This window comes from Oryx dammah, unplaced genomic scaffold (assembly GCF_014754425.2).
Source record: "Oryx dammah isolate SB20612 unplaced genomic scaffold, SCBI_Odam_1.1 HiC_scaffold_14, whole genome shotgun sequence".
NCBI classification, from domain to species: domain Eukaryota; kingdom Metazoa; phylum Chordata; class Mammalia; order Artiodactyla; family Bovidae; genus Oryx; species Oryx dammah.
This window is the reverse complement of record NW_024070198.1, coordinates 16,860,607-16,886,667: the sequence shown is the minus strand read 5'-3', so window position 1 is coordinate 16,886,667 and position 26,061 is coordinate 16,860,607. Positions and strand designations below refer to the sequence as shown.

Genomic DNA, 26,061 nt, shown 5'->3' with positions numbered 1-26,061 from the left:
TCAGCACACCTCCTGACACCATCGACTTGATAAGGTGCCCACACTGTACAGTGGACAACCTCTCCCCTTTCCCAGATCTCCTGTCTCTATCCCTAACGACCATACCTAGAGAATTGTCTTCCCATTTTACGTAGCTCTTCAGGATAACTAAATTCTAACTCTTGAAGTAAACTGTTACCACTTGATATTTATTTTAAAATATGTGGGGGAGCAGAGCGAAGAGAAACTGCACAAAAATGCCATTTTCATAGAATGGTCCTTTAAGTGGAAAAGCTTATCCACGACTTCAGGCAAATGAGCAGAAAGTCCCAAAGAGACTTTCAGATGGAAATGATTATTCTGCTTTTCCTTGAGCCCAGGAAGGGGACAGCATGATACCTGCTGAAAACAAGGGCTATCTGTGTTCAGGACAACAGGAAGTAGTGACCAGTCAGAAGCTTGCCCTGACCTGGTTACAAATCTGGTTATAAAAGAAAGCAGCTCAAAGGAAATTTGCATGTCCAATAGGTTTCACTATTAAAGTTTACACAATGTAGAGTAATCAGCCAAGCTGGCTGGCTACCCAGATCACATGATTATGTAGAAACATGAAACTTGGCTATGTGCTCGAGCAAGTTTTACTTCTCCCTAGTACAGAGGTGTTTGCCAGCAGCCTGCACTCTCAGAAATCAGACTCAAGTGACTGGGACCCTTGAGATCACAGGCTTACCATGCTACTCCCGAGGACGACCAGGGACTGCTGACGTGACCACTGGACAGTGATCTGTGACTCGTATAGTTACAAAAAGAATGGATAAGCTTAATAAAATAACTGTCCCCGCCAGTCAGAAGTTGAGGTAAGATTTTTGCCATCCAATACTTTTCCTTTTTCTTCTCCTTTTTTTTTTTTTCAATGATTTTACAGCATATCAGAAATACTGAAATGCTGGGATACTTTGCTTGTTCTAAGAAAGCCGAGTGTCAATTGCTATAGGGAAGTGGACTGTGTTTTTAAAGAAATGTGTAGGAACAAGTAGGCTTAATTTAGCCGACTTTGCCAGTGGTGGATTAAAATGTAAAGTTTTGAAGAGACAATAAAAAAGAAAAGCCAAGGGCTTAGATTCTACCAATGGTCAGCTTGGAGACTTTAAACACAAGCTTTTCTAAAAAAATGTTTGATTTAAACTGAGTACTGAAAGTTTTCATTGTGGATTTCTATTTAATGCTAAGGATTGTTGTAATGATTTGTATTCATTATAGTTTTACTATCTCATTTATTTTGTGGCTGTATATCACAAGTGTTTGGGGGGAGATTAGATCTATTTTTCCAGTGTCTTTATGTCAGTACAATTATCTATAAAAAGATTAAATAAACCACTTAGGAAGAATAAATAAACCAGAAGTGAGCCAAGGGGCAAGAATCAAGAAACTCCTCTGAGCTATGGAAAAAAAAAAGACTTTCCAAATTTTTATTTTGAAAATTTTCTTTTTGTCTCATTGTAACAATATCAAGACTTTTGGACATGGGAACTTTTAGGTGTTCAATGAGTGTTTTATATTTCAGCTACCATTTGAACTTCACTTTTTCATGGGTTGATGTGACACGTGTAGCAAGGAAGTTATCATAAATGATAAGGAGCTACAGAATTAGGGTTGTTGAGACAGAATTTAAGGGCAGTTAGCCTGGGAATGGCCAAGGGACAGTCCTTGACAGTTATAATATGGGTTATATACCTGGTAGGCCCTTGGTAAATGATAGTTTGAAACGAACTGTTGGTCTAGAATCAGGAGGCAGCATGGCTGCGGTCGGTCCCTTTGAGGGCATGTTGGTAAGTGCTGCTGAATGATCGGCCCTAATGGGAGTCAAGAAGGTCTTGCCCTTGGTCTCACATTGCTACACCATCATGGGAGGGGGCAGATAAAATAGTGCAAGTAGTAAGTGACTCAACGAGCATAAGAAATGAATCGGAGTAGCCGAAGATGTTTTAACAGAGAAGATGCATCAAGCACTAGGCTTTGTCAAAGTAAATGAACAAACCAAACCAAATAAAAATGAACATATAAATATGGAGAGCCAAGTAGTGGTTACCAGAAGGGAAGGAGCAGGGGAGAGGGTGGGGGGCTGAAATGGGTAAAAGAAGTCAAGTGTATGGTGACGGATGGAAACTAAATTTTTGGCAGGGAGCACGCTATGATGTATATAGAAGTAGGAAATATGTAAATGCGAAACTTACATAATATGATAAACCAATGTTACCTCAATAAAACAAAATAAATAAAGAGCTAGTCTTTAAGAGGCACGTAAGATAAAAAGAAGTTGGGGAACCGGACGCTTGGAGCTGGGCCTTGAGTAGATCCGTTTGTAGGATGGTGAGAACTTCCTTCCCAGCAGAGGCTGTAGAGCAGGCATGTGGGACCAGAAGCTCCTGACGAGGTTAGACACGTAGGGTGCAGCCATATCACAAAGGATTGTGAGGGCTCTGGCCGCACAGAGCTGGAGAACAGTTTGCACTGTTACAGATGTCATGCCAACAGGCTTCAGGGAGGTTGTCAAGGATGCTCAGTGAGAGAGGGGCGGCTAAGTAACCCAAGCCTCTAATGCTGCAGGCCTGGACTTGGGGCAGAGCAGTGAGCGGGGAGAGGGACGGAAGGACATGACCAAGAAACTCTGAGGGTTTCTCTCAAAGGAACAAGAAGGTGTAGAAGGTCCTTTTCAGGGATAGTCCATTACCTAGGGCTGTACTAAGTTTTAGAACTTCTTTCAGGAAATCCAGATGAGATTTTAAATAGAGGAGGGCAATAGAACCTAAATCACTTTATAATTGCTCCCTCAGGGACAAAGTCCAGCTTTGCCACAGAGCTATCAGCAGACAACGTACAGCCACAGATTAGAGGGTGGAAAACTGAAACTGTATTGTGGATAGTCATATACTACATTCATCTGCTCAGGCAGAAGTAACTTTTTCCCTCTGCTTGGTGACTGAGTTGTTTTTACAGAATTGACCGGTTCTGATAAAATGTATACTCTTGATGTGGAACTGTTCAAAGAAATGAAATTGTAAACACAATGAACCTGAAGCACCATTTAAAATATTTGCTGTAATTAGATGGGATGGCCGGGCATAAATGAATTCTTGATCCTTTTGGTTTGCACCCTCTGTCTTGACTGGTTAACATCACTTCAGAGGATTGACAACTGTGCAATTATTTGGCATTGAATGACAGTATAAGTGAAGAGCTGAGTCCATACTCTTAAGTTTATCAACACTTAAACATACTTTGCTTAAATTATTAGCCAGAAAAATAGAGAGATAGTGAGTGTCCTTCGGGGGTGGAGGGAGTGTAAAAGGGATGACCTTGATCTAGGGCTGAAAAGAGATTAGAGACAGAAGGAGTGACCAGGAGGAAGAAAAAGCAGAATCAACCAGGAAAGGAGGGCAGGAAAGATTGGAAGGAAAGAGCAGAAAATGAAGGAGAATGGGAAGGTTCCAGATGGACCTTCTGAGATGGACAGCTGGGGATAATAGTCAAGTCTGAGTTCCTACTATTGAAGAGTTGAAAAAAGCAAAGTGGCTCCGTTGTACGTGACCACAGAAATGTGTGAGCACAGATTTTTTATTTTTTTCTCCCCTTGAGGCACTACATGAAGTTGGTTTCTCTGTTCATGGGAATCCAAAAACTTACAGAATCTTTTAGTAAATTCTCAGCCATGATTTTCCCTGGATTTTATAAGGTAACAATACCACCAGAAAAGCACCTCAGACCTGATGTCTCAATCCTTCCACAGTAAATATTCCTGTTCACAAAAATATTACTGTTCTGGGTAAGCGTTTCGACATTTACAATCCTGAATCACACTGATTATATTTCTTTCAAGTTAATGAAACTAGTTTGTGAAGGAATTTTTATGTTTTACATATACTTTTTTAAACTTTTTCTTTTATATTGGAGTATAACCAATTAACACTGTTGTGATAGTTTCAGGTGGACAGCAAAGGGACTCAGCCATACATATACATCCAGGCTGCCACAAAACATTGAGTTTGACTCATCCACCTGTGCTTGTGTATTTTTCTTTCCAGCCCCCCACAAATATATATTCACTTATTTTTACAAATGCGAAAAGTCTTTGACACAGGCATAGATAAGCCAAGTCTTCCTAATCCTTATCTTATTGGTGTAAGAATATGGTATTTTTCAGTCAAATTAACATATGTGTGACTTCAGGAAATTGTACTTAAACTTTCTGGTCCCAGCTTCTTCAGCTAAAAAGATAGAGATAATAATAGCACCAATCTCAAAGGGCTGCTGCAAGGATTAGAGTGATCCTGGCACACAATAATTATTGAATTGAAAAATGGTGGTTATTTAGTACCTTTATTATTATTCTTATTAATTCTATAGGTGTGCAATTGACTTTGTGAACAGAAAAAGAGCACTTTACATGGATCCTTGATAAATTTCATGTCAGTTTCAGTTCTTCTTTTTAGCTATTTTGGCTATTTTACCTGTTGATTCTGACATCTGTGGCATTTAGCTTTGCATGGACTGTAGACGTGACAAACACCCTTTCTCTGCCTTCATCTAAGTGGCTAATAAACTGTCAAGCGTGACAGAGCCGTCATGGGTGTCTGAGTCTCACAACGAGGGCTCTCACTTAGCGATCCTATTTGACAGATCCTGGGACATGACTTTTCTTCTCAGGTCTTGGAATCCTCAACTGGAGTTTCCAGTAACTTAACTTTTCCAGTTCACTTCTTCAGAAACAAATTTATCTTCTTTTCACCTTTCTGTCCCTATCTTCCTCTGTGGCCCTCTCTATTTCTGTCAATGGTGTCACCATTAACCCTAAGTCTGATTCATCCTGCCTTCTGTACTTCCACTCACCTACCACACCCTCTAGTCTTTATTTCATGATACTTCCATATACGCCCTTTTCTTTTTTTTTCTACCACCCCTTCCTGGATAGGTCTTCATCACCCTTGTGTCCCCTAGCTACAAATTGAGAAGTTTGGATCTGATTATTCTCAAAGTCCCTCTCAGCTCTGATGCTGGGTGGTCCTTTAGGCATGAAAACCATACTTGAAATGTTACATCTTCTGAGGCTACCATTTCATCCCATGACCTTCAGGAACTATGTCCTGATGGAATGATCAACTTATTTGAGATAGTTTTCAAAACATTTTCAAACATTTTTCTTACAAACTTTTTGAAAACTGTCTAACTCTGAACACTGGGGTCAGAGGATTCAACTAGACAGCATGCAGATACATCACCCAGAAGACAGCTATGATGTATTTTAGGACAAAGCAACCAGTTCCCAAAAGGGAAGGGTTCCAATTGCCAACTACTAGCTACTAGTCCTGATGATGTCACTCAACTTCTCTAAGCCTCAGTTTCCTCAGCTGTCAAATAAAACTAGAGATACCTCCCTCACAGGTGTGTTCTGAAGGCATGGGCTAAAGTACCCAGAATATTTGTCATATGGTCAGTATAACAAGTAAAGAAAAAGTAAACGCAACAATCAATACTTCAACCCACCCTTCACAAGTGACTGTTTGGTATGTCTCTTTCTACTCATGGTAGTAGATCCAACCCCCTTTAAACTGGAGTGGCAAGCAGAGCAGGAAGATGCCCAGGGGCTCATCATGGTGGACAGAGCACAGCCTGAATATAAGTGTGTCTGGGACATCGCTCTTATCATTCTGTATAAGTTTTAAGTCAGAGGCCAGTGCTGATATGAGAGGGCACAGAGGAAGCACAGCATCTGATGTCAGAGATAAGACAGACTTCCAGGAAGTATGATTCCCTGTTCTCTTCCCACTGCTCACCGGCATTATGTCTACTGAGAACCTGCTCAACTGGACTAACTTGTGTCCTACCAATGGATGGAATTCTCAGACAGGTCTCTTTCTTCTCATGGGCAAGCCATATGAGAGCCACATTAGAAATTTGCTTAGCGTTTGTGGATTTCAGGACCATCAGCTAGGAAACCTCAAGGCGCTGTTTCTCATCCACTCTCATTTGGGCACGGCTCTGCCAGGAAAACACTAAACCAGAGTCTACATATTCAAGGCGCCCTCTCTCCTGGATCCAGTGATCATCTGAGCAATGTGTGCCTTGGCTGAACAGTTCCTTCCTCTTCATGAATATGTTCCCAAACGGGCTACGATACAATTAATTAGGTTTCTGAGAACTGAGCCACACTCACATTCCAACCCTGCCTCTTACATCGCTGGATAGGAAGAGATTGGGCTGGTACCCAAATGTTTTAAGCACACATTTATAATCTCTTCGTTTTCCCCCACAGATGATTAAGCTCATCTGTTCTGTGAAGAATTTACTTGTTTGGTGCATTTTCAAAGAAGATCTTACTATTGCCCTCCTGTGATGACATCAAGGCATCTGGGCTTGTTAAAGAACATGAATAAGGGAAAAAAAAGAAATTAAGTAATGCCTTATTATAGAGAAATTGAAACACTGGATGGCTTTTCTTTGGCTTTTTAATAAACCCCCTAGAAGCTGTCTTACCCCGCCCTTCCCCCAGACATAGCTGCACCACTTAGATGAGTGGTTCTCCACCAGGGACAGTTTTGCCCTCCAGGGGGTATCTGATAATCACATGTGGGGTGGGGTTGCTGCTCATGTGTAGTTGGTAGATGCCAGAGACACTGTTGAACATTCCGAACTGTGCAGAGTAATCCTCACAGCAAAGTATTATCTGGCACAAAAATGTCAACGGTGCTATGGTTGGAAGACTCTGATTCAAATCAAGTGGAATGAATTTTATGTAGAATGAGAAGCACAGGTTCACTTGTATATACTTAGAGTGCAGTATGTATTCAAGTTTAGAATATATAATATGTATCTTTGCCATTGATGTGGCCTCTGCTTGCTGGACTGATTTTCCTCTGTCTAGGATGATCTGGGTCAGTGATTGCCAAGCAGAAAGTCCAGAAGTTCTTGAGTTTGTATGTCAATGAGTTGTTTTTGAAAAAAGAATTTTTAATGTCAAACGAAGCTAGATGGCAGGAACTACATGAATCACTGAAGCATATGTTGTTCTCTCCTAAGCAGAGAAATGAAAGCAGGAAAAGATTTCCAGACATCAGGTCAACCTTGGAATACTCTGTTTCTACCTCTTTAAGTAGACTGGGCAACTTGAGTTAGGATAAATATCAGGTAAACTCTGATTTTATAGGCTAGTGGTCACTGGGGCTACCAATCCTCCCCATCAGATACATTGCTTGTCTTGCCTTGTGATTTGGATTTGCCAGGTCCTTTAAATCTCAACTGACCTGGAACCATTCTGCTTCTTTAAGATGACCTTGCAGCTCTCTATTTGCTCTTTTAGGTGTTGATATCTAAGGTCTCCGTAACAGCTTCAGTTTTCTCATTCCATGTACTTGCTGGGCTTTCTCAGCCTCCAGGAATCAAGCACACGATTAGAGATTAAGAGGATGGCACACTCATTGTTCCAGAAATGGGTCCCCCCTGCAGATTGGTGGAATTCCAGCCCCCATTGAGGTCCTGCCTCAAGATCAAAGGAGCTGTGAACCCTGAAGTGTGACCCTGGCTTACTGTCTACCAGGTCCCACTGACCTTAAGGGTCCCTAGCACATTGCAAGGAAGCGGCTGACATTGGCACACAGGTTACCTGGCCTGTGGTGGACACCCTCTCTCAGGGAGCCACCCCTCCTGCTATGGGCTGTTGATCTGTGTCCTGCGCTCCCATCCTCAGTTCTATACCCCTCGGCAGGCAGGCTTATGTCTTCCTTCCCACACCTGTACTTAGGGCTACAGCTGGGGACTGCCTGCTCCCAACAGCTCCTCCCTCGCAGCTGCTCCTCCCGGTCTAACCTGCCTGCTCCTGCCTCACCTCCCTTCTGAGAGGCCATCCATCAGCAGCTATATCTGTAGACTGATTTTCCACTTGGGTGTATTCACAACCCTTTTACAGCATTATGGCCTAGGTCCCCAAACTGGAAGTAGTCCCTTAGTCCAGCATGGCTGTTCCAGTGCTCATCTCCACAGCAAAGCATGGAAGCCAGCTTAGGGACATGTTGCATGTCCTAGATGAAAAGTGCTTCCCTGTCTGCCACTTTCCTGAGAAAGAAGCTTGTTACTCCCAGGGCATCCCTGCCTCCCAGAAGGCCAGCTGGGCATCCTAGATTGCCACCAGATTTCAACCTTCCTTGAAGTGTAGGGAACCTGCAGCAGAGGTCACTGAGTTTTCACGGCATGTGACATGCCGTCTCACAGCCCCCATGCTTGTTTCAGCGCTCTGCTGTTGCAGTCTTGGATCCTTAACTAGGAGCCCTGTATTTGCATTTTACACTGGGCCCTGGAAATTATGTAGCCAGTGATGGTCACAAGTTCCATGAGCCACCTTGGCTGAACCTGCTCTCCCTGCAATATGTCAGGACACAAACATCAGTGGAGAAGCCTCCTCCCCTCCTCTCCCCAGCCTCCAAATCAGAAAGGTTTACTTGGCAGGTAAAATGGAGAAACCACCTCTGTACTCCCTCAGGTGAAATGCCCAGAGATGTGATGTTACCTATATAAGCTCACACTAACAAAGCCCAATCTAGAACTATGCCTCCATGCTTGCCTGTGAGTAGAGAGAAGAGCAGGCCATGTGTACCTCTTTTTTTTCCTGTGTTATTTACTGGCTAGCAAAACATTCTAGCTTAGTCTGTGTTCAATGTTTCTCCGAGACTCTTTTTAAATTAAAAAGCAGATAATTTACTAGTCAGAAATCCCAGTGAGGCCCTACAGAATATTGCTGTCAGTATTTCATGCTATTACATGCTTCCAAGTTCAAACTTGAATTTCACACTGACGCAGGCATGTTTGGTACCCTATGATACTATATATTTTTCAAGGAATGTTCTCACAGTAGTTCATGTAATCTGAGAGTGAGTGATAATTAAAAAGAGCAGAGTTGGTTTTATGCATAGACTAAGTATAAGGACCATGTGGTATAATTTAAGAAGTGCGCCAGAAAAGTGGTTTTTTATGTTTTTTTGTTGTTGTTTTTTTTGCTGAATTTTGGAATCAGGCAGACCTAGGTTTGACTACTTGCTCTGTACTCCACAGGTCTTGGTCTCTGAGAAGATTACTTAATCCTTTTTAGTCTCAGCTTTTCAGGAAAATGAGAATAATAATAAATAACATAATGCTCGTTCAGTTGCACAGTCATGTCTGAATCTTTTCGAACCCACGGACTGTAGCCCACCAGGCTCCTCTGTCCATGGGATTTCCCAGGCAAGAATATTGGAGTGGGTTGCTCTTTCCTCCTCCAGGGGATCTTCCCAACCCAGGGATCCAACCCATGTCTGCTATATCTCTAGCACTGGCACATGGATTCTTTACCACTGAGTCACCTGGGAAGCCCATATAACATAATAGGGGTGTTGTAACCATAAATGTATTAAATAGAGAGGAAGGGTTCAGAGAATGTCCCACAAATCCCTCCTGGCCTGGGCTCTGCTGTTGCCCCCAACTGTGTCCTTAGAGAGACATCCTTCTGTGATAAAGCAGTATCTTAGAGTCCTGGCTCAAGGTTAAACATCACTGTAGTAGGTTCAGGCGTTAAGCTCTTTGCCATCACTTACACCCAGGCCGGAGTCTAACAGCTCATTTGTTAGTTGAAAGAAGGGAACATTGTTCAGGAAAGTGGTGAAAAGAAGGTGAGAAATGTCAGAGGAGGGAAACAACACCTAAATCAAGGGAGGCTATAACTAAGGTGCTTGGACAACAGGGTTAGAGGGCTAAGCTCAAAGGCAGAAAGAAATGTCCTCCCTTGTTGATTATGCTGTTGTTTACAACTTTACTTGGTTCAAAATGTAAAAAGCTGCAGGGTGAAGAATAACCTTTTAAACATGTTTGGCATATTAATGACCATACCCAATCCTAGGCAGGAAGGAAACAGTCATTTTTAGCACAAACAACTACAGTGTAATCAAATACAAACATGAAAAATACTTTCAAAAAGGAAAATGGCAAATGTAATACCAAATTGAAAACACCCTGGTGGCTCAGATGGTAAAGAATCTGCCTGCAACACAGGGTTTGATCTCTGGTCAGGAAGATCCCTAAAGAGCTTTTTGAGCATGATAAAAGGTGAGTGGAAAAGCTGACTTAAAACTCAACACTCAAAAAACTAAGATCATGGCATCCGATCCTATCACTTCACAGCAAATAGATGGGGAAAAAGTGGAAACGGTAGCAGGTTTTATTTCCTTGGGCTCCAAAATCACTGCAAATGTTGACCACAACCACAAAATTAAAACACTTCCTCCTTGGGAGAAAAGCTATGACAAACCTAGACAGTGTATTAAAAAGCAGAGACATCACTTTGCCGACAAAGGTCCGTATAGTCAAAGCTATGGTTTTTCCACTAGTTACGTACAGGTGTGAGAGTTGGACCATAAAATAGACTGAGTGCTGAAGAACTGATGCTTTTTAATTGTGCTGGAGAAGACTCTTGAGAGTCCCTTGGACTGCGAGAAGATCAAACCAATCAATCCTAAAGGAAATCAGTCTTGAGTATTCATTGGAAGGACTGATGTTGAAGCTGAAGCTCCAATATTTTGGCCACCTGATGCAAAGAGCAGACTCACTGGAAAAGACCCAGACACTGGGAAAGATTGAGGGCAGGAGAAGGGGACGACAGAGGATGAGATGATTGGACGACAGAGGATGAGATGATTGGACCGCATCAGTAACTCAACAGACATGGGTCTTCACAAACTACAGGAGATGGTGAAGGACAGGAAAGTCCGTCGTGCCGCAGTCCATGGGGTTGCAAAGAGTAGGACGCAACTGAGCAACTGAACAACACCACCACCAGCAAATCACTGGAAAACTGAGCCCGCTACATGTATGTGACTATTTTGCTTCTTAAATTGTCTTTACACCCTGTTCAAGGTCAAAGTCCTCTTTTTACAGCAGAAAACTTTTTAATTTCCTATTATCATCCTATCAACAGATTATCACAGTTGCCCAACCAATCCCAGATGACTGAATCTAATTCATTTGATGAATGATGAAAACAATTCTTAACATGATTAAAACAAAAGCTATTTATGTGCCTCGAAAGTATAGTAGGGGAAAAACATCTGCTTTAAAATTGCTAGTAACTACTTAGTGGGTCTGAGGCTTCCTTTTGGGTTGATGAACTGTTCTGCAATGAGATAGTGGTGGTAATTGCACAGCACTGTGAATTTACTAAATTTACTTACTATTCACTAAGTTGAATATTGAAATAGTTGAATGAGGAATTTTTGGTAATAAAATTATTTTGCATATTTACTGTAAAATATTATATTATGGGGATCCATGATCATTTCATTTGACCAATTAGATACTGTGTCAAAGCATTTTTTTTTTTTTTAGGTGTATTACTGGGGAATTCCCTGACGGTCTGGTGGTGAGACTCAGCATTCTCACTGCCAAGGGCCTGGGTTAGCTCCCCAATCAGGGAACGAAGATCCCACAAGCTGAGCAGTGTGGCCACCCCACCACAAAAAATGTATTATTAATAAATGTTCCTGTGGGGTAAACATTTAAGAATGACAATGCTTCCTTTCACTTCAATCTCTCCATATGATATTTTCCAATACCTTTTTCACTCAGATCCCAAAGAAATGCTGAGCTTGAGGCAAATTTTTTTTGATGTATCAGAAATACCATTCTTGCAATATCACTCCTTGAAAATTTACTCCCAGAAAAATATCTTTGTTTTTAGTTATAGAAATGGTTGCTCAGACAAGTGGGGTGTAACATGTAGACACAGCCAAGTTTCAATTTTCCCCCCACTAAGGTTAATTTTTTCTTTAAACACACCTTTTTTCCAAAATTACATTTTCAGAATTTTCTGAAAATGTTTGAATTACTTGTCATGCAGTCTTACATGCATGACAAGTAAGAGAATCATCTGCTTTACACAATAATTTTCATGCTGTTAGAGGAAAGATTGTAAACATCACAAAATTCCAGCTGTCAGCACCTGGTTAGAACAAGAAACAAATCAGAGCCCGGCACAGTGACAGGGTTAGATAACATGAGCTCCAGGGGCTCTTCCAAACCCAAGAGCCTCCTTGAATTTTTTTGCTTTCCACAACCTGCTCCCACATATTCTAGGAAGAAGTTTCCCTTTACCCCGTGTCCTCCATGCTATGTGGGTGAGTGAGAGCCAGCACCAGAGAGATAAAGGAAAGTGCTACATCCCTACAGACCCTTAAAATCAGGGAGCCGAGAGCCTGACACTTTTGCTGTCACATCAAGGGACAAATCTCCTAGGACCTCTGTGCAGCTAATTTAACCTACTTTCCCATCATCTCATCCGTGGCAGGGCAGTGTGTCTCATGCCTAACTGCCTCTGACAGGGTAAAGTGCACCAGGAGGTTTTTTTTTTGGAAAGGACTCAGGGTTCTAGGATCCTCTTATTCCTGGTTGTGCCAAGTCAGCCCAATTTCTGTCTGCTTATAACCGAGATCCGCCGTCTAGACATGTCAAAGACAACCACAAAGTATTTGCAGATCTCAGTGAGAAAAAAGAAATGGTAGAGTGTCTGGAGAAACTTGCAAATTACTTTCTCTGGTTCCTAGGTGGTTAGTGAGACAACCCAGGCCGTGAGATGCTCACATAGAAGGTGCACAGATGCCCCCTCTCCAGGACTCTTAGGTGGCCTTTTGGACTAGGGTGATGAGAGGGGCGCACGGGGATAGGTACCCAGGTCTCCTTGCGGCTGAGCCCAGGCACTCTACTTCCGAGCATGTTCTGCACCTGAGAGCCCTTGCCCTATTCCTTCCTGCCACCTGCGTGTACTGCCCTCTCTGTTTCTCCCTCCCCTTGCCTTCTGTCCCTTCCTCTTTCTTCTCTGCCCCTCCCTAAAGACTGAAACAGGCCCTGCAGAGCCCACGCAGCCTTCCAGCAACAAGTTGAGCAGGGAGACTTGTAGCAGGGCAGCAGTGGGACTACGTGTCCTCAGTAAACACCCTTGGCTGGGGGAGGAACTGGATGCCTTCTCCAGGGACAGAGAGGAAGGTGCCCAAGGGGCACATGCTGAAGCTGGCCATCCACCCTGGCGAGGGGCCAAGCAGAGACAAGGCAGCACCCGTCATGCAGGGCTCCTTGCCAGCATGGGTTCTGGAGTCGGACGGCCCGATTTCAAATCCCAGCTCTGTTGTTCACTAGATGTAGGACCTGGGGCAAGTTGCTACTCTGAGCAAGTATTTCCTCACTATAAAAGTTGAGATAATCACAACAATGTGAAGATACAATGTGTATGTAAATACACTACTGACTGTACACTCACTTAACACTAGTTATCATAAATTTAATGTTATGTGGTTATTTTTTAAATGGGATAACAATGGGACCTATATCACCAGGCTGTGAGGGCTAGAGGAGATAATACACGCAAAATACCCGGTACACAATACATGCTCAGTGAGTGCGGGCATTCACTGCAGTGCCATTGATTATCCAGTTGACCACTGGCCTGGCTCTCTGGGCCTGGACTTGTAAGCATGGCTCTGGGCTGCGGTATAAACTGGAGGGCACATCCCTGCTGTGGAAAGGCTGGTTCTTGAACAGGAAATTTGGACCACAGGCGGAAAGGATGGAGCAGCGTGTGAGGGAAAGAGCTGAGGGAATCCTCAGAATTAATCTGGGGACAATGGCAGAATTTCTTTGGAATTTAATGTCCTCCCTTCCAAGAGGAGGTTGACCTAGGATATTCCTAAAGTCTCTCTCACCATCAGACTTCTGTGACTACCTTGATGACAGGCAGAACTAGGAGTTTCAGAGCTGTGTGGTCTGAGCGCAGCACTGGGGTCTCCTGGGCCTTGTATCTGAGTCTGTGAATGAGGCTGGGGGAGACCTTACTCTCAGGAGCATTTTGAGGTATCCTATGGTGGAAAGGACTTACCAAAACTTCTATGCCAGCTTCACCATGGACACACTCTCCAGAAGGAAGGGACTTCAGTTGCTGAATTCGCAACTCTAAATATAACACCAATAATGCCACAGGAAGGCTGGCCTGGAGGAAGCTGGGCCAGGCTGTAGGAAGGAGGAGGGAAGCTAGTGAGGGGACAGGGCTGCTGCATGCAAAAAACAGAACAGTCACTCAAAAGCGGCATTCTGTTTCAAAATGACCATCAGTAGCCAGAGACTTCAGTTTTGAGACAGAAATTATCCAAAGGGAAATTATTTTGTGTGAATTAGAGATGCTCCCCCGCCCCACACTCCCCACCTCCCGCCCCATCTGTCTCTCTCTGCCCTTCGGTCTGACACAGGTCAGATGTTTCTGTCGTGTGACACGGTGGCAGAAGGGACCTTTCTCCTACATCACCAGAGGCAGGGCTTGTATCATAGTAGCTCTGAATCCACACGTGCCTTGCTTGGTCTGCTCACTGACTACTGTGGAATAACTAAAACAAATACATGTCTTGCATAAAACAAATGATAATATTAAATTTTAAGGGGAAGATCCTGCCCTCAAGTCAGTTGTTGTTGTTTAGTCACTAAATTGTGCCCAACTCTTTTGTGACACCATGGACCATAGCCCACCAGGCTCCTCTGTCCATGGGATTCTCGAGGCAAAAATACTGGAATGGGTTGCTATTCCTTTCTCCAGGGAATCTTCCCAATCCACGGATCGAACCTGAGTCTCCTGTACTGTAGGCAGATTTTTAACCATCTGAGCCATCAGGGAAGCCCCTAAAACGTTTGCTGCTGCTACTGCTAAGTCGCTTCAGTCTTGTCCGACTCTGTGCGACCCCATAGATGGCGGCCCACCAGGCTCCCCCGTCTCTGGAATTCTCCAGGCAAGAACATTGGAGTGGGGTGCCATTTCCTTCTCCAATAAATGAAAGTGAAAAGTGAAAGTGAAGTCGCTCAGTCGTGTCTGACTCTTCGCGACCCCATGGACTGCAGCCTACCAGGCTCCTCTGTCCATGGGATTTTCCAGGCAAGAGTACTGGAGTGGGGTGCCATTGCCTTCTCCTAAAATGTTTAGCTGTATCCAAATTTTGAAGACCTTTGTCAAGAAAATGAGTGTGCACCTTATCCTGCAAGAAACAGGGAGACATCAATGACTATCCATGAGTAGAGCGACATTTAGGAAAATGAACCCAGAGAAGGAGAGAGGCTGAAGGGAAGGAGACAAGATGGGGGAAAGGATGGAGAAGATGGGGTACATATATACAGTGACTGTTAGCCATAAAAAGAATGAAATAATGCCACTTGCAGCAACATGGATGGCCCTAGAGATTGCCGTACTGAGTGAAGTCAGATACAGAGAGAGACAAATCGTATGATATTGCTTATATGAGGGATCTAAGAAAAAATGATGCAAATGAAATTATTTACAAAACAGAAATGGACTCATAAACTTGGAGAGTGAACTTGTGATGGCAGGGGAGACTGGTTGGCGGGGGACAAATAGGGGGCTTGGGATTGACATGTACACACTGCTATATTTAAAGTGGATGACTGGCAAGGACCTACTGTGTAGCACAGAGAACTCTGCTCAATATTATGTGGCAATCTGAATGGAAGGAGAATTTGAAAGGGAGTAGATACATGTGTATCGGAAAAAGCAATGGCACCCCACTTCAGTACTCTTGTCTGGAAAATCCCAGGGACGGGGGAGCCTGGTGGGCTGCCGTCTATGGGGTCGCAGAGTCAGACACGACTGAAGCGACTCAGCAGCAGCAGCAGATATATGTGTACAGCCGAGTTGCTTTGCTGTACACCTGAACCTAGCACAGAATTGTTTTATCAACTATACTTTAATATAAAATTAAAAGTTATTGTTTTAAGAAAAGGTGGGGTTGGGGCACTGGCGTAGTCTATCACCCTTAGATCACAATGGCTGTAGCTGTAGGAGTGAACAGGAGGGTAAAGAGAAGGGTAAAATTTGTCTAAATATGAATTGATACAACTAGTGATAGGAGATGAGTAGTCAGAGAAAAATTTTTTTTTAAAGTTGGAAATTTCAAGAACACCAGATTATTTAATTACTTATTAAATTTAATAACAAAATATACCATAAAATGACTAGTAGCTTCTTAAAAATAAGTCCTGAGTCAATAAGTGAGATCATTAAAACTCCTGAAAAAGGAGGAAGTCAGCTAAGCAGACCTAGAGATGATCACTGCATTTTTAAAAGTCTGTTCATTGTATGAAGTGGTCAAGAGACTGGATTTTTTTTTTTTTTTTTTTTGCCTCTCTCTATATATACCAAATAAAGCATTAGAGATTTCTACTCCAAACTGATCTTAGAAACACATAAGTTGGAGATGCCAGGCCAGTTGTGAGGAGAGCAGATGGATGTCTTAAGAGTACCCAACCGAGTAGATGTGGATAATTCACAGTTCAGAAAGAGGCTGAATAACTCTCGGTCAAGACAAAAAGCCAGGCTTGGTTCAGCAGACGCTGGAGAACTGCTGTAGGCCCTAGAAGAGACAGCAGCCTGGTGAAAGCTGGGTTTTAGAAACGTGAGCTGAATAGACCCTGACAAGCCTTCAGAGCATGGACTGAAGAGGTACATTGCCAGAGGCAGCTTTTTCCTGGTGTGAAGGGGAAGCTGTAGGCTTGGATCTTGGCTGCAGGAGAAGGACCAGCCCAGTGCATACTGAAAGGATGAAGCTCCAGAACTGGGCTTGAGGTTAGGATGTGGGGATGAAGAAGGAGGAAGGATTTGCCTCGTTCTTTTTGTTTGTGAAGAGTTGCTTGAATATGAAGACTTCTTTAATCCATTCCTAAATCCAGATTAAATAGGGATTTTCTCAGATAAACATTGCTTTGCAGTCCACCTTTTCTCGAAAAACAGTGAAAAAAAATCATAAGGCTTGCCTTCTCATGGTTCTCTGTGAGTGCACTAAGGAGCTAAAAACAAGACATTTTCTGGGTTTTTTCTACAAAACTTTAAAGAAAGCACTTCTTGCAGATGATACCATCTTTCAAATCATCTATATTTAATAAAAATTATTAGAAAGGTATTAATGAAATATGACTTTACTTGGAGTACTCTTTGATGGTCTGGCCATATGCAGCTGCCTTTCCAGTGAACTTCATGCCCACCCTGGTTCTAGTAGAGTTCTGCATCCCACCAGTCCATCCTTCCACACCAGTCAGCCATGCTGGGGAGCATTTTCAGTCAACCCTCCCTGCCACTACCAAAAAACAAGCGAAAAAACACCCCAGAACCACCACCAACAGCAATAATAAAAACCAATTCTGGAGTACCTTCCGGTCTGGAGAATATCTATCCAAGCTCATTCTACAGTGACCATCTATTGCCTACAGCTGTCATCATAGTAGCATACAAGATGGTTTCACTGTGCTAAAAATCCTCTGTTCCACCTACTCATCCTTCCTTCCCTCTTCCTGAACTCCTGAAAACCATTAGTATTTTTACCGTCTCTATGGTTTTGTCTTTTCCATATTCCGGGTGGAATCATACCTTATGTAGTCTTTTCAGACTGAATTCTTTGACTTAGCATATATCACATTTTTAACCAGAAATCATCAGAAATTAAAAACTATGCAACATATGCAACCAGCCACTATTTGCCTCTGAGTCCAAAAAAGAAAAGAAAAATGGTTATCTTTTGCCATTCAAATTACACTAATCCTATCGCTCTTTTACAGACTCCCTGCGCCTGGGATTCTGTGAGTCCCAGGCTGCTTGTACCTCCCACATCTTCCCTCTGGCTCTTGCCTATCTCCAGACCCATTCACCATTCTCCTAGGAGCCATCCTGGTGCAGATGGCATCCTCTAGGTTCCATCTGGATTTATTGGGCTCCTTCCACCTCTGGCCACAGACCCATCCCTTATTTCCTCACAGTCCTAAGAGAGTTATGAATGTGTAATAAAACTTCACTGAAGTTTGAGGAATAAGAAAAGGGAAGTACATCACAAAGAATGATTTATTTTTGTTACTAGTCAAGGCTTCACTCAGTGCCCTGGACCCTACCTCAGGCTCTCTCTGCTTTGCTCCCGCCAGAGAACACTTCAAGGGCCAGCTCATCTCTGCATGGTGAGAATGAATGCTTCTAGGAGTCAACTCAACCTGTAGTCAAGGGACCAGCAACCAGGAGGCTCCAAGAAGACAGGAGACATCCTGGTACCAGAGCCCAGGACCTGTCTACCACATCCTCATTTCCCTCACTTGCAGTTTCTAGACTGGAGTCTGCAGGATGAGCGACAGTGAGGCAGCCCATCCCCCATAGATGGGGCTATGGCCGTGTCTTAGTCCTAACAGCACCACATTCTATGTTCTTCCATGTTAGAGCACCGTATTAGGAATGGCAACATCTCAGCCAGGTGCTCTGCTGGGAGCAGGTCTGGTAGCTTTTGGATTATTGCACAGCGTGAGGGGCACATAGGCCCTTTATCTCCACTCTGCAGCTGCTGCAAACTATGGTTCAAGAAAAAAGCATATGACTATAAGATAAATAAAGACACACAGGCACTAGGTAGTCTAAATTCACACAGAGAAAAGTCAAGTCCCATAAAGAAGTGACCGTCTAGTAAAGCATGAGTCCAGATTGGGTTACCCAACTGACCAATCAGTTTCTCTGTCTGAAACTCTGCACTTGGGTTAATGAGGATTTTAATTTTCTGCAAGCAGGTATTTGTTTTATTTGGCACAACTGAAAGGTTTGCAGTGGAAAAGGGTATGATCATCACAGCAACAACAATCATAGTTGTGCTCAAAGGGTGGGCTCCTGACAGGTAGAGTCAGCACTACCTGGGGACTTGTAGGAAATCCAAATTCTCCAGCCCCACCACAGACCTGCCCGATCAGAAACCCCAGGGGTTGGAGTGAAACTCTGGGTTTCCAAGGAACTCTGGGTGATTCTGGTACAGTTTAGTGTGAGAACCACCGGTCTGTCAGATTCTAAAGCCTCTAAACTCTTCTTTGAAGACAAAGAACTGCTTGTAACTTTCAATGATCTTTCCTCTCTCAAGATATCATGGGATCTAAATGAGATCCTGGTTCAGTCAGGATCACATTACTCCAGTGTGTTGGTAAATAGCTAAGTTTATTGATATTAACCCAAAAGCTTGAAAAAAAATTAAAACAACAAGAAAGGAGAGAATATAATATTCAATTTGGTTTATATAAGGAATAATAATTATTTATATGACCTGCTCACTATTTTGAATGTGAAAATGTCATACTGCTTAAAAATAACATATTAATGCTGTTTTAAAATGCAGATTTGTGTAGATAAGCTTTGTCTTTCATTGTATTTGTTAACATAAGCATGGCTATCTCTTCACAACTTTAAAAGATGAAAACATTGAGATCTCATTATCCTTCTCCTAGCCTTGCAAGAATATCTCTGAAAGGGATAATCAAAGTGCAGCTACTTTATGCCTTACCTATTTTCACCCACACACAGCTTATCACAGTGAAACAACTGTAGTTCAACTCAAGAGCATCCTCTCCTGAAACAGTCCAGTTGCATATTTCTTTGCTATTACATATCCTCCAAGTTGTGCTAGAGGACAAAAAGTGCTCCAAAATGGAGCAGAAGATACTAAAGTGAAGTGAAGTCGCTCAGTCGTGTCCAACTCTTTGAGACCCCATGGACACCAGGCTCCTCCGTCCATGGGATTTTCTAGGCAAGAGTACTGGAGTGGGTTGCCATTTCCTTCAGGCAGCAAAAGCTGTGCATCACCCGGTGTGTGAAGAGTTGATAAAGTGAGCTGAGAGTATCACCACATCTTCTCGGTCTGGGGGATGCCGACTTGTACCACGTAACAAGGTTGGCAGCTGAAACTGAGCAGTCTGTGGATGGCAGGATTTGAGTGAATGAGATGCAGAGGGCGGAAAAAAATTTAAACACAAAACATGTAGTTTGTGAAACAATTCAACCACTTGCTAAAATTATAGATTATAATTATTTTAATAATCTATCAGTTCAGTTCAGTCGCTCAGTCGTGTCTGACTTTTTGCGACCCCATGAACCGCTATAATTAAAAGTAATTATGAAATGCCAAGAAGCATCAACTACCTAGCTGAATAATTGAAAAAATTACATCAAACTTTTTTGTAACAATTTACATATGACTCTTTACACCTACAGCAAAGTCACTTATACAAATCAGCCTCTGGCTCCCTATTACTCTGCCTGTGTCCCACTCTTCACGAACCTCTGATAGGATCCTTCACTCCAGTTCATTTTGCCCTTCAATCCATTTAGGCATTAAGTAGGGTAAAGACATTCCACTTGGTTATAGCTGGCTTACTAGTGTGCCCTCTGCTCCCCACTTGAAATTATTCAGTTTCTTCCTAATCAATCCTGAAATGGATTGTTTCCAATGAAATTGTTTCCTCAGAAGAAAGGAAAGCCTTGCCTGAAAGGTAAATTCATGTACGTTACTCTTTCAAGGCAGAACCATATGAAATTTTATTTAGATGTATTTTAAATTAGAAAGTCATTATGAAGAAAACAAAACATGGTCCTATATGCTGACCTTTTTTCTAATTCATAAATTTTTCTAACTACAATTGGCCTTGAAAACAACCATGTAACAATTTTTTGCATATCCTTCTACAAAGCTATGCACATACCAGCACACATGTATATACGTCTTTTTTTCCTAAAAAACATACATGCATATTCTGAATTTTCCTTCTTTCTTTTCTTTCATCTCATCCTCCATTTTCATTTAACTTAATAATATCTCAAGATTTTTTTTTACATATTAGCAATAGAGATGCATTTTTTTATGGCCTGTGGTATTCCATTTACGGCTTTATCAATGTGTATTTAAGAAGTTCCCTTTTAATAATCAATGGGCATTTAGGTTGTTTCCAGGTGTTTTGGTGGGAGAGGCAGAAAGGATTAGCATTATTACACCCATCTGGAATAAACATTCTGATATGTATGTTTGTATAGTTTGTGACTATGTTCATAAGGTAAATTCCTAGCAGTGGGACTTCCACGTCAAAAGGCAAGGTGGTTTTACATTTTGACAGATACTGATTGTACTAATTTATATTCCCAAGAATATCTGTATTCTTATATACTTGCCAACCCTGCGGATTATTATACTTATTAAGTTTTGCCAGTCTGATAATCAGAATATTATACCTCACTGTTCCCATTTAGATTTCTTTAAATATAAGTGATATTAAATAACTTTTTATTGATCTGTTGGTCACTTGTATTGTTTTTTTCTGTTAGCTCTGTGTTCACATCTTTTGCTCATTTTTCTATTGAATTGTTAAACATTTTTTTTTTACTGAGTTGTAACATGCTTTTTTCCACTCCAGTACTCTTGCCTGGAAAATCCCATGGACGGAGCAGCCTGGTAGGCTGCAGTCCATGGGGTCGCTAAGAGTCGGACATGACTGAGCGACTTCACTTTCACTTTTCACTTTTCATGCATTGGAGAAGGAAATGGCAATCCACTTGGGGAGCCTGGTGGGCTGCTGTCTGTGGGGTCGCACAGAGTCGGACACGACTGAAGTGACTTAGCAGCAGCAGCAGCAAGATGCTTTTTAAATCAAAACATGTAGTTCTTCTTATATGTGCTGCAAACGTTTCTTCCAGTATGTATTTATCTTTTGATTTTGTGCACATTACTTTTTGCTCTGCAGAAGTTTCAAATAGTTATGCAACCAGATTCATTCATCAGTTTCTTTATGACTTCTGTGTATGTACGACTTTTAAGTGACAATTTTTCCAGATTCTGCCTAGTAAGGTTAACCTCACAAAAAATCTTAAGCTTGATTTCTGTCTATACTGTGTTCTTCAAGGTAGCTCCATCTTTGTACGGTCTGAGGACAGGTGATAAATGGTGAGGCTTCTGATAGCTTATGACTCCTCACAACAGACAAATCTGGGAGTCAGTATTTCTCCTAGAGCCTGTGACTAACCCAGACTAACCCAGTGGGTCAATGCAGGGCCCAATGACTGCACTCCTTATAGACTCAGTCACACCTTCCCTCTGCTCAAGTAGTAAATGGCCAGCTTAATTGAATAGAATATAATTCATGCTACTTGGGGGTTTATTTATTTGGGGCTTTTTTCTTGTACTTAAGAAGGATAGTAGACTTAAAAATCAACCTAGTTATTAATATTTTATGTTTCACTTCATTTCATACAGGCAACTTCAAAAGATGGTCCATGATATCAAGAACAATGAAGGCGGAATAATGAACAAGATCAAAAAGTAAGTCAGATGCCAGAGCACTATGTGAGCACTTATTTATGTAAATAACATCTTATGCCAGCCTGCAGTAAGTGGAAGAAAACGAAGTTCCCTGTTACCCGGGTGAGAAATGACAACCTGTCTAGCATGTGACACGTTCTTACTCATGGCTAGAGTCATGGCGGTCAGACCCATATTCAGGAAACATGGTGAATGAGTGGCGGGTACTCAGGCACCTTGCTTTTCTCTCTCACTCCTGGACAGCTGAGTTATGTCATTCAAGGTACTTGGCAAACATCAAAAGAGACGTTTATAGAAGCCAGACAATCAGCTTCTTTGACCACTTAGCTAAGGGCCACTAGGATGTGTTTCTGTTTTGGAGAAATTCAAAAGAGAAATTGCAAGAACACAGCGTGATTTTTTTTTTAGGATGCCATAACTGTTTTCCATATTTTGATATTTGCTTTTTCAATTATGACCTTGAAATGGTGTTTTCAATTGACACTTGGAGAAGGAAAGTTAGAATTCCAAATCTTCGTACACATACACACACACAGACACCCACCTCTCACGTTTTGTTTTTGTTTTTGCAGAGAATAGAAATTGTACATTATGCGTACCTGAATTTGCCACTCGAAATTTAACTCAAGAGGAAAGGGGAAATGGTATTCTGTTAAGTTTTTGTTTAAGGCTTCTTTGTTTTTATGAAAGTAATACAGATTCACTAGGGAAAAAAAATCAGAGTTCAGAATTGCATGAAGTAAAAATCTCTCACCTTCTCCTATTGCCACCCCAACCTGCTCCCCAGAAATGGACACAGCATGAGTGAGTTTGGTATAAATATCTGTATGTGTATGTTTACACACATACATACACGTATTGGCATAGTTGTAGTCCCTAAATATACATTACATACATGCATACAGTTTTATCATGAGTGGCATCATGCCACACACACATTCTACCAAATTGCTTTGTTTGTTGGTTTTAATTAATGCTATAAAGTGGGCATTTTTCTTTGTTAGCACATAAAAATAACCATAAACCTTTTAAACAGATAATTAACAGTCTACTATAAATATATTATCATTTATGTAACCACCTATATACTGGTGGATTTCTTTGAAGTAGGAGTAGGAGTTTAAATGTACATTTTGGAAGACAATTTGATAATATCTATGAAAGTTTTATGGCCATTTCTTTTAGTTTACCTGGCATAATTAATACTTCAATAAATATCCTCTGCAGACTTTTGAGTATACCAGAAAACTAATGAAGTGAAATCTCTAGCTTCTGGATAGGATTTGTGCCCTTAAGATTTTGGTTGATATTACCGAATTGCTGCCCCCAAATTTTGTACTACTGGTTGGTGGTGGTTTAGTCATTAAGTCGGGCCCGACTCTTGCAACCTCATGAACTGTAGCCTGCCAGGCACCTTTGTCCATGGGGTTCTCCAAGCAAGAATATTGAAGTGGGTTATTTCCTTCTCTAGGGGATCTTCCCAACTTAGGAACCGAACTTCCCAACTTAGGTCTCCTGAATTGCAGGTACTACTAACAGTGGATAAAAATTCATTTCCTTGTGGCTTCAGAGCAGAGTATTTTTTTCTTTTTTGGCCTTTGCTAAACTTAAGAGTAATAAATTACTTTTCATGGTGTTTTTAGGCTATACAGTGTAAATGAGTTTCAATATGTGTAACTTGTCATCACAAAATAGTTAAAATGATCTTCTGCCTGAGGGACAGTGGTCATCTCATACAGGAGAAGAACCTGTCTTCATGGTCTGTCCTATGACTGGGAGATGTGTGTGTGACTATTTTCATTTCTTATTTCTAATACATACAGAATCTCATTGAAATGAGAGAACCCTGCCAGTCATTGTTTCCATCACTAGCAATTCTAAATTAATTATCTCACAATTGCCAATTTTACAATATACCAATTCTTTCAATAATATGACGTCTTTGTATAAAATGTCTCCTTATTCCATTTACAGCAGCCATGGAGCTCAGATTTTCCCAGATAATTTCTATTTCATTCTGCCCACTATCCCCTAATACTTGACAAACTGTGTTTTCTTCTCTATTTAGAAAATATGACTGCCCCAGTCATCACCTTGGTGAAGTCAATGGCTCTTTTGGGTTGAAGTGCCCCAAACTTGGGCTCTGGCTCAAAACCAAGCCACAGGTGCCACCTTCAAAGGAGGAAGCACAGCTGAGCACACTGGTTTCCTAACACGAGAGCATGACAGAGTTGTCACCAGTTCATGGCTGAATGAGAAAAGAAGGCCCGTATAAAGAGTTGAGGGTTGGCGTGCAGCTGCTGGTTGCTCAAGGAGGCCCAAACGACACCTCTTATCTCTGGTCGATGTTCAGTGATCAAGGATCCTCTCTTGAATTGCTCCTTTATTCTGAGATGATGACCTCACACTTTCAGGGGTATTAAAATATCCTTTCTTTTCTTTTTTTTGAAAAGACAGCGATAACATATAATGGTTGGTTTGTGCTTTTTGAAATCTTACTGTTCCATGAACAGACCTGGCACCAGATCCTGTTTTGTTTTGGTTTTTCTTCCCTTCACTACCGTAGACAGTCTCTCTATCTGGACCTCATCCTAGGCCTAACAACAATGTCTTCTCAGCAGGCCCTATTGGCTTGCTGAGAATCAAATGAAACAATAGCTGGAGAGTCTTTAGGAAACAAAAAAAAAAATTTCTAGGCAAATATAATTAATCATTTTTTTGCAACATTACAGTTCTGGTTTATCAGCTTTTTTTTTTTTTTTTGTAATCAAGCATGATTTTCTGTACCACCTTTTTCCCCAAAAATGAAATATTTTTATATGTAATGGTTACCTTGTGTGTGTGTGTGTGTGTGTGTGTGTGTGTGTGTGTGTGCTCTAAGTCACTTCAGTGGTGTCCAACTCTTTGCGACCCCATAGACTGTATCCCTCCAGGCTCCTCTGTCCATGGGATTCTTCAGGCAAGAGTACTGGTAGTACTGGAGTGGGTTCACACCCTCCTCCAGGGGATCGTCTCAATCCAGGGATTGAACTTGTGTCTCTTGTGGCTCCTGCATTGATAGGCAAGTTCTTTAACGCTAGTTCCATCTAGGAAGCCCCAGTGGTTAGCTTATACACAGCTTATGTAATGTTTTAGCAAATGAAGGCTACTGGGTTTTATATAGGTTCTATTTATATATGTCTAAATTTTACTAAGCAAAGCATTCTTACATAACATGCTAACTATTATTAAAAATAATAACTTACTACAAACCTTACACATTTCAAACAATGGAAGGGAAAGTATTGTCAAAAGTTGTAAAAAAGTCTGAAAACTGGGATAGGTTTTGAAATGTAATTTTAGTTTTTTCCTTTTAATAATGGGAAAGCTTTGTGAATATTCAGAATATTTTATATATGCATAAATATAGTAGTTTTGAGAGTGCTTGAAACAATTCAACTTTTATCTAAACATCACAATCCTCAGCCTGGAGACACTCACTGCTCACTTATTTGGCATTTTTTTCAATAGTGCAAAAAATAATTTCATCCCAACCCACGACATTTTAGTTCAGCATTTTAGCTGCTTATACCTCATTTCTCTTATTATTTAAAGCATTTATTGAATTATTTACTAAAATAGAGTTCATCTTCTCTTACCTTCCTATCAAACCAATCAACATTTATTGTCCTCGAATCTCTGATCTCTGGACTTACTAGTATTCTCACCTCTCAGAGCCCGTCCACCTTCTGACCTCACCTTTGCCCTCCCGACCTCACCTTTGCTGAGTCACAGCCACACTCTGCACTGGGAGGAGGGGCAGAGGCAGGAAAATGCTAATGGCTTCACTACATTTACAGTACATTTAGTTTTTCAGTGTGACGAGTTCAAA

General features: G+C 41.7%; 1 protein-coding gene across 2 annotated transcripts in view; it reads left to right on the top strand.

The window, feature by feature from the left end:
- Positions 1–618: 618 nt before the first annotated feature.
- Positions 619–26,061, top strand: part of BLNK (B cell linker) — a 78,176-nt gene continuing 52,733 nt past the window's right edge. For both annotated transcript variants that reach the window (XM_040254636.1, XM_040254635.1), the window contains exons 1-2: positions 619–836; positions 22,125–22,190. In XM_040254636.1, the coding sequence (XP_040110570.1) occupies positions 790–836; positions 22,125–22,190 (113 nt within the window). In that variant the 5' untranslated portion in view covers positions 619–789. The remainder of the gene's footprint in view (positions 837–22,124; positions 22,191–26,061) is intronic.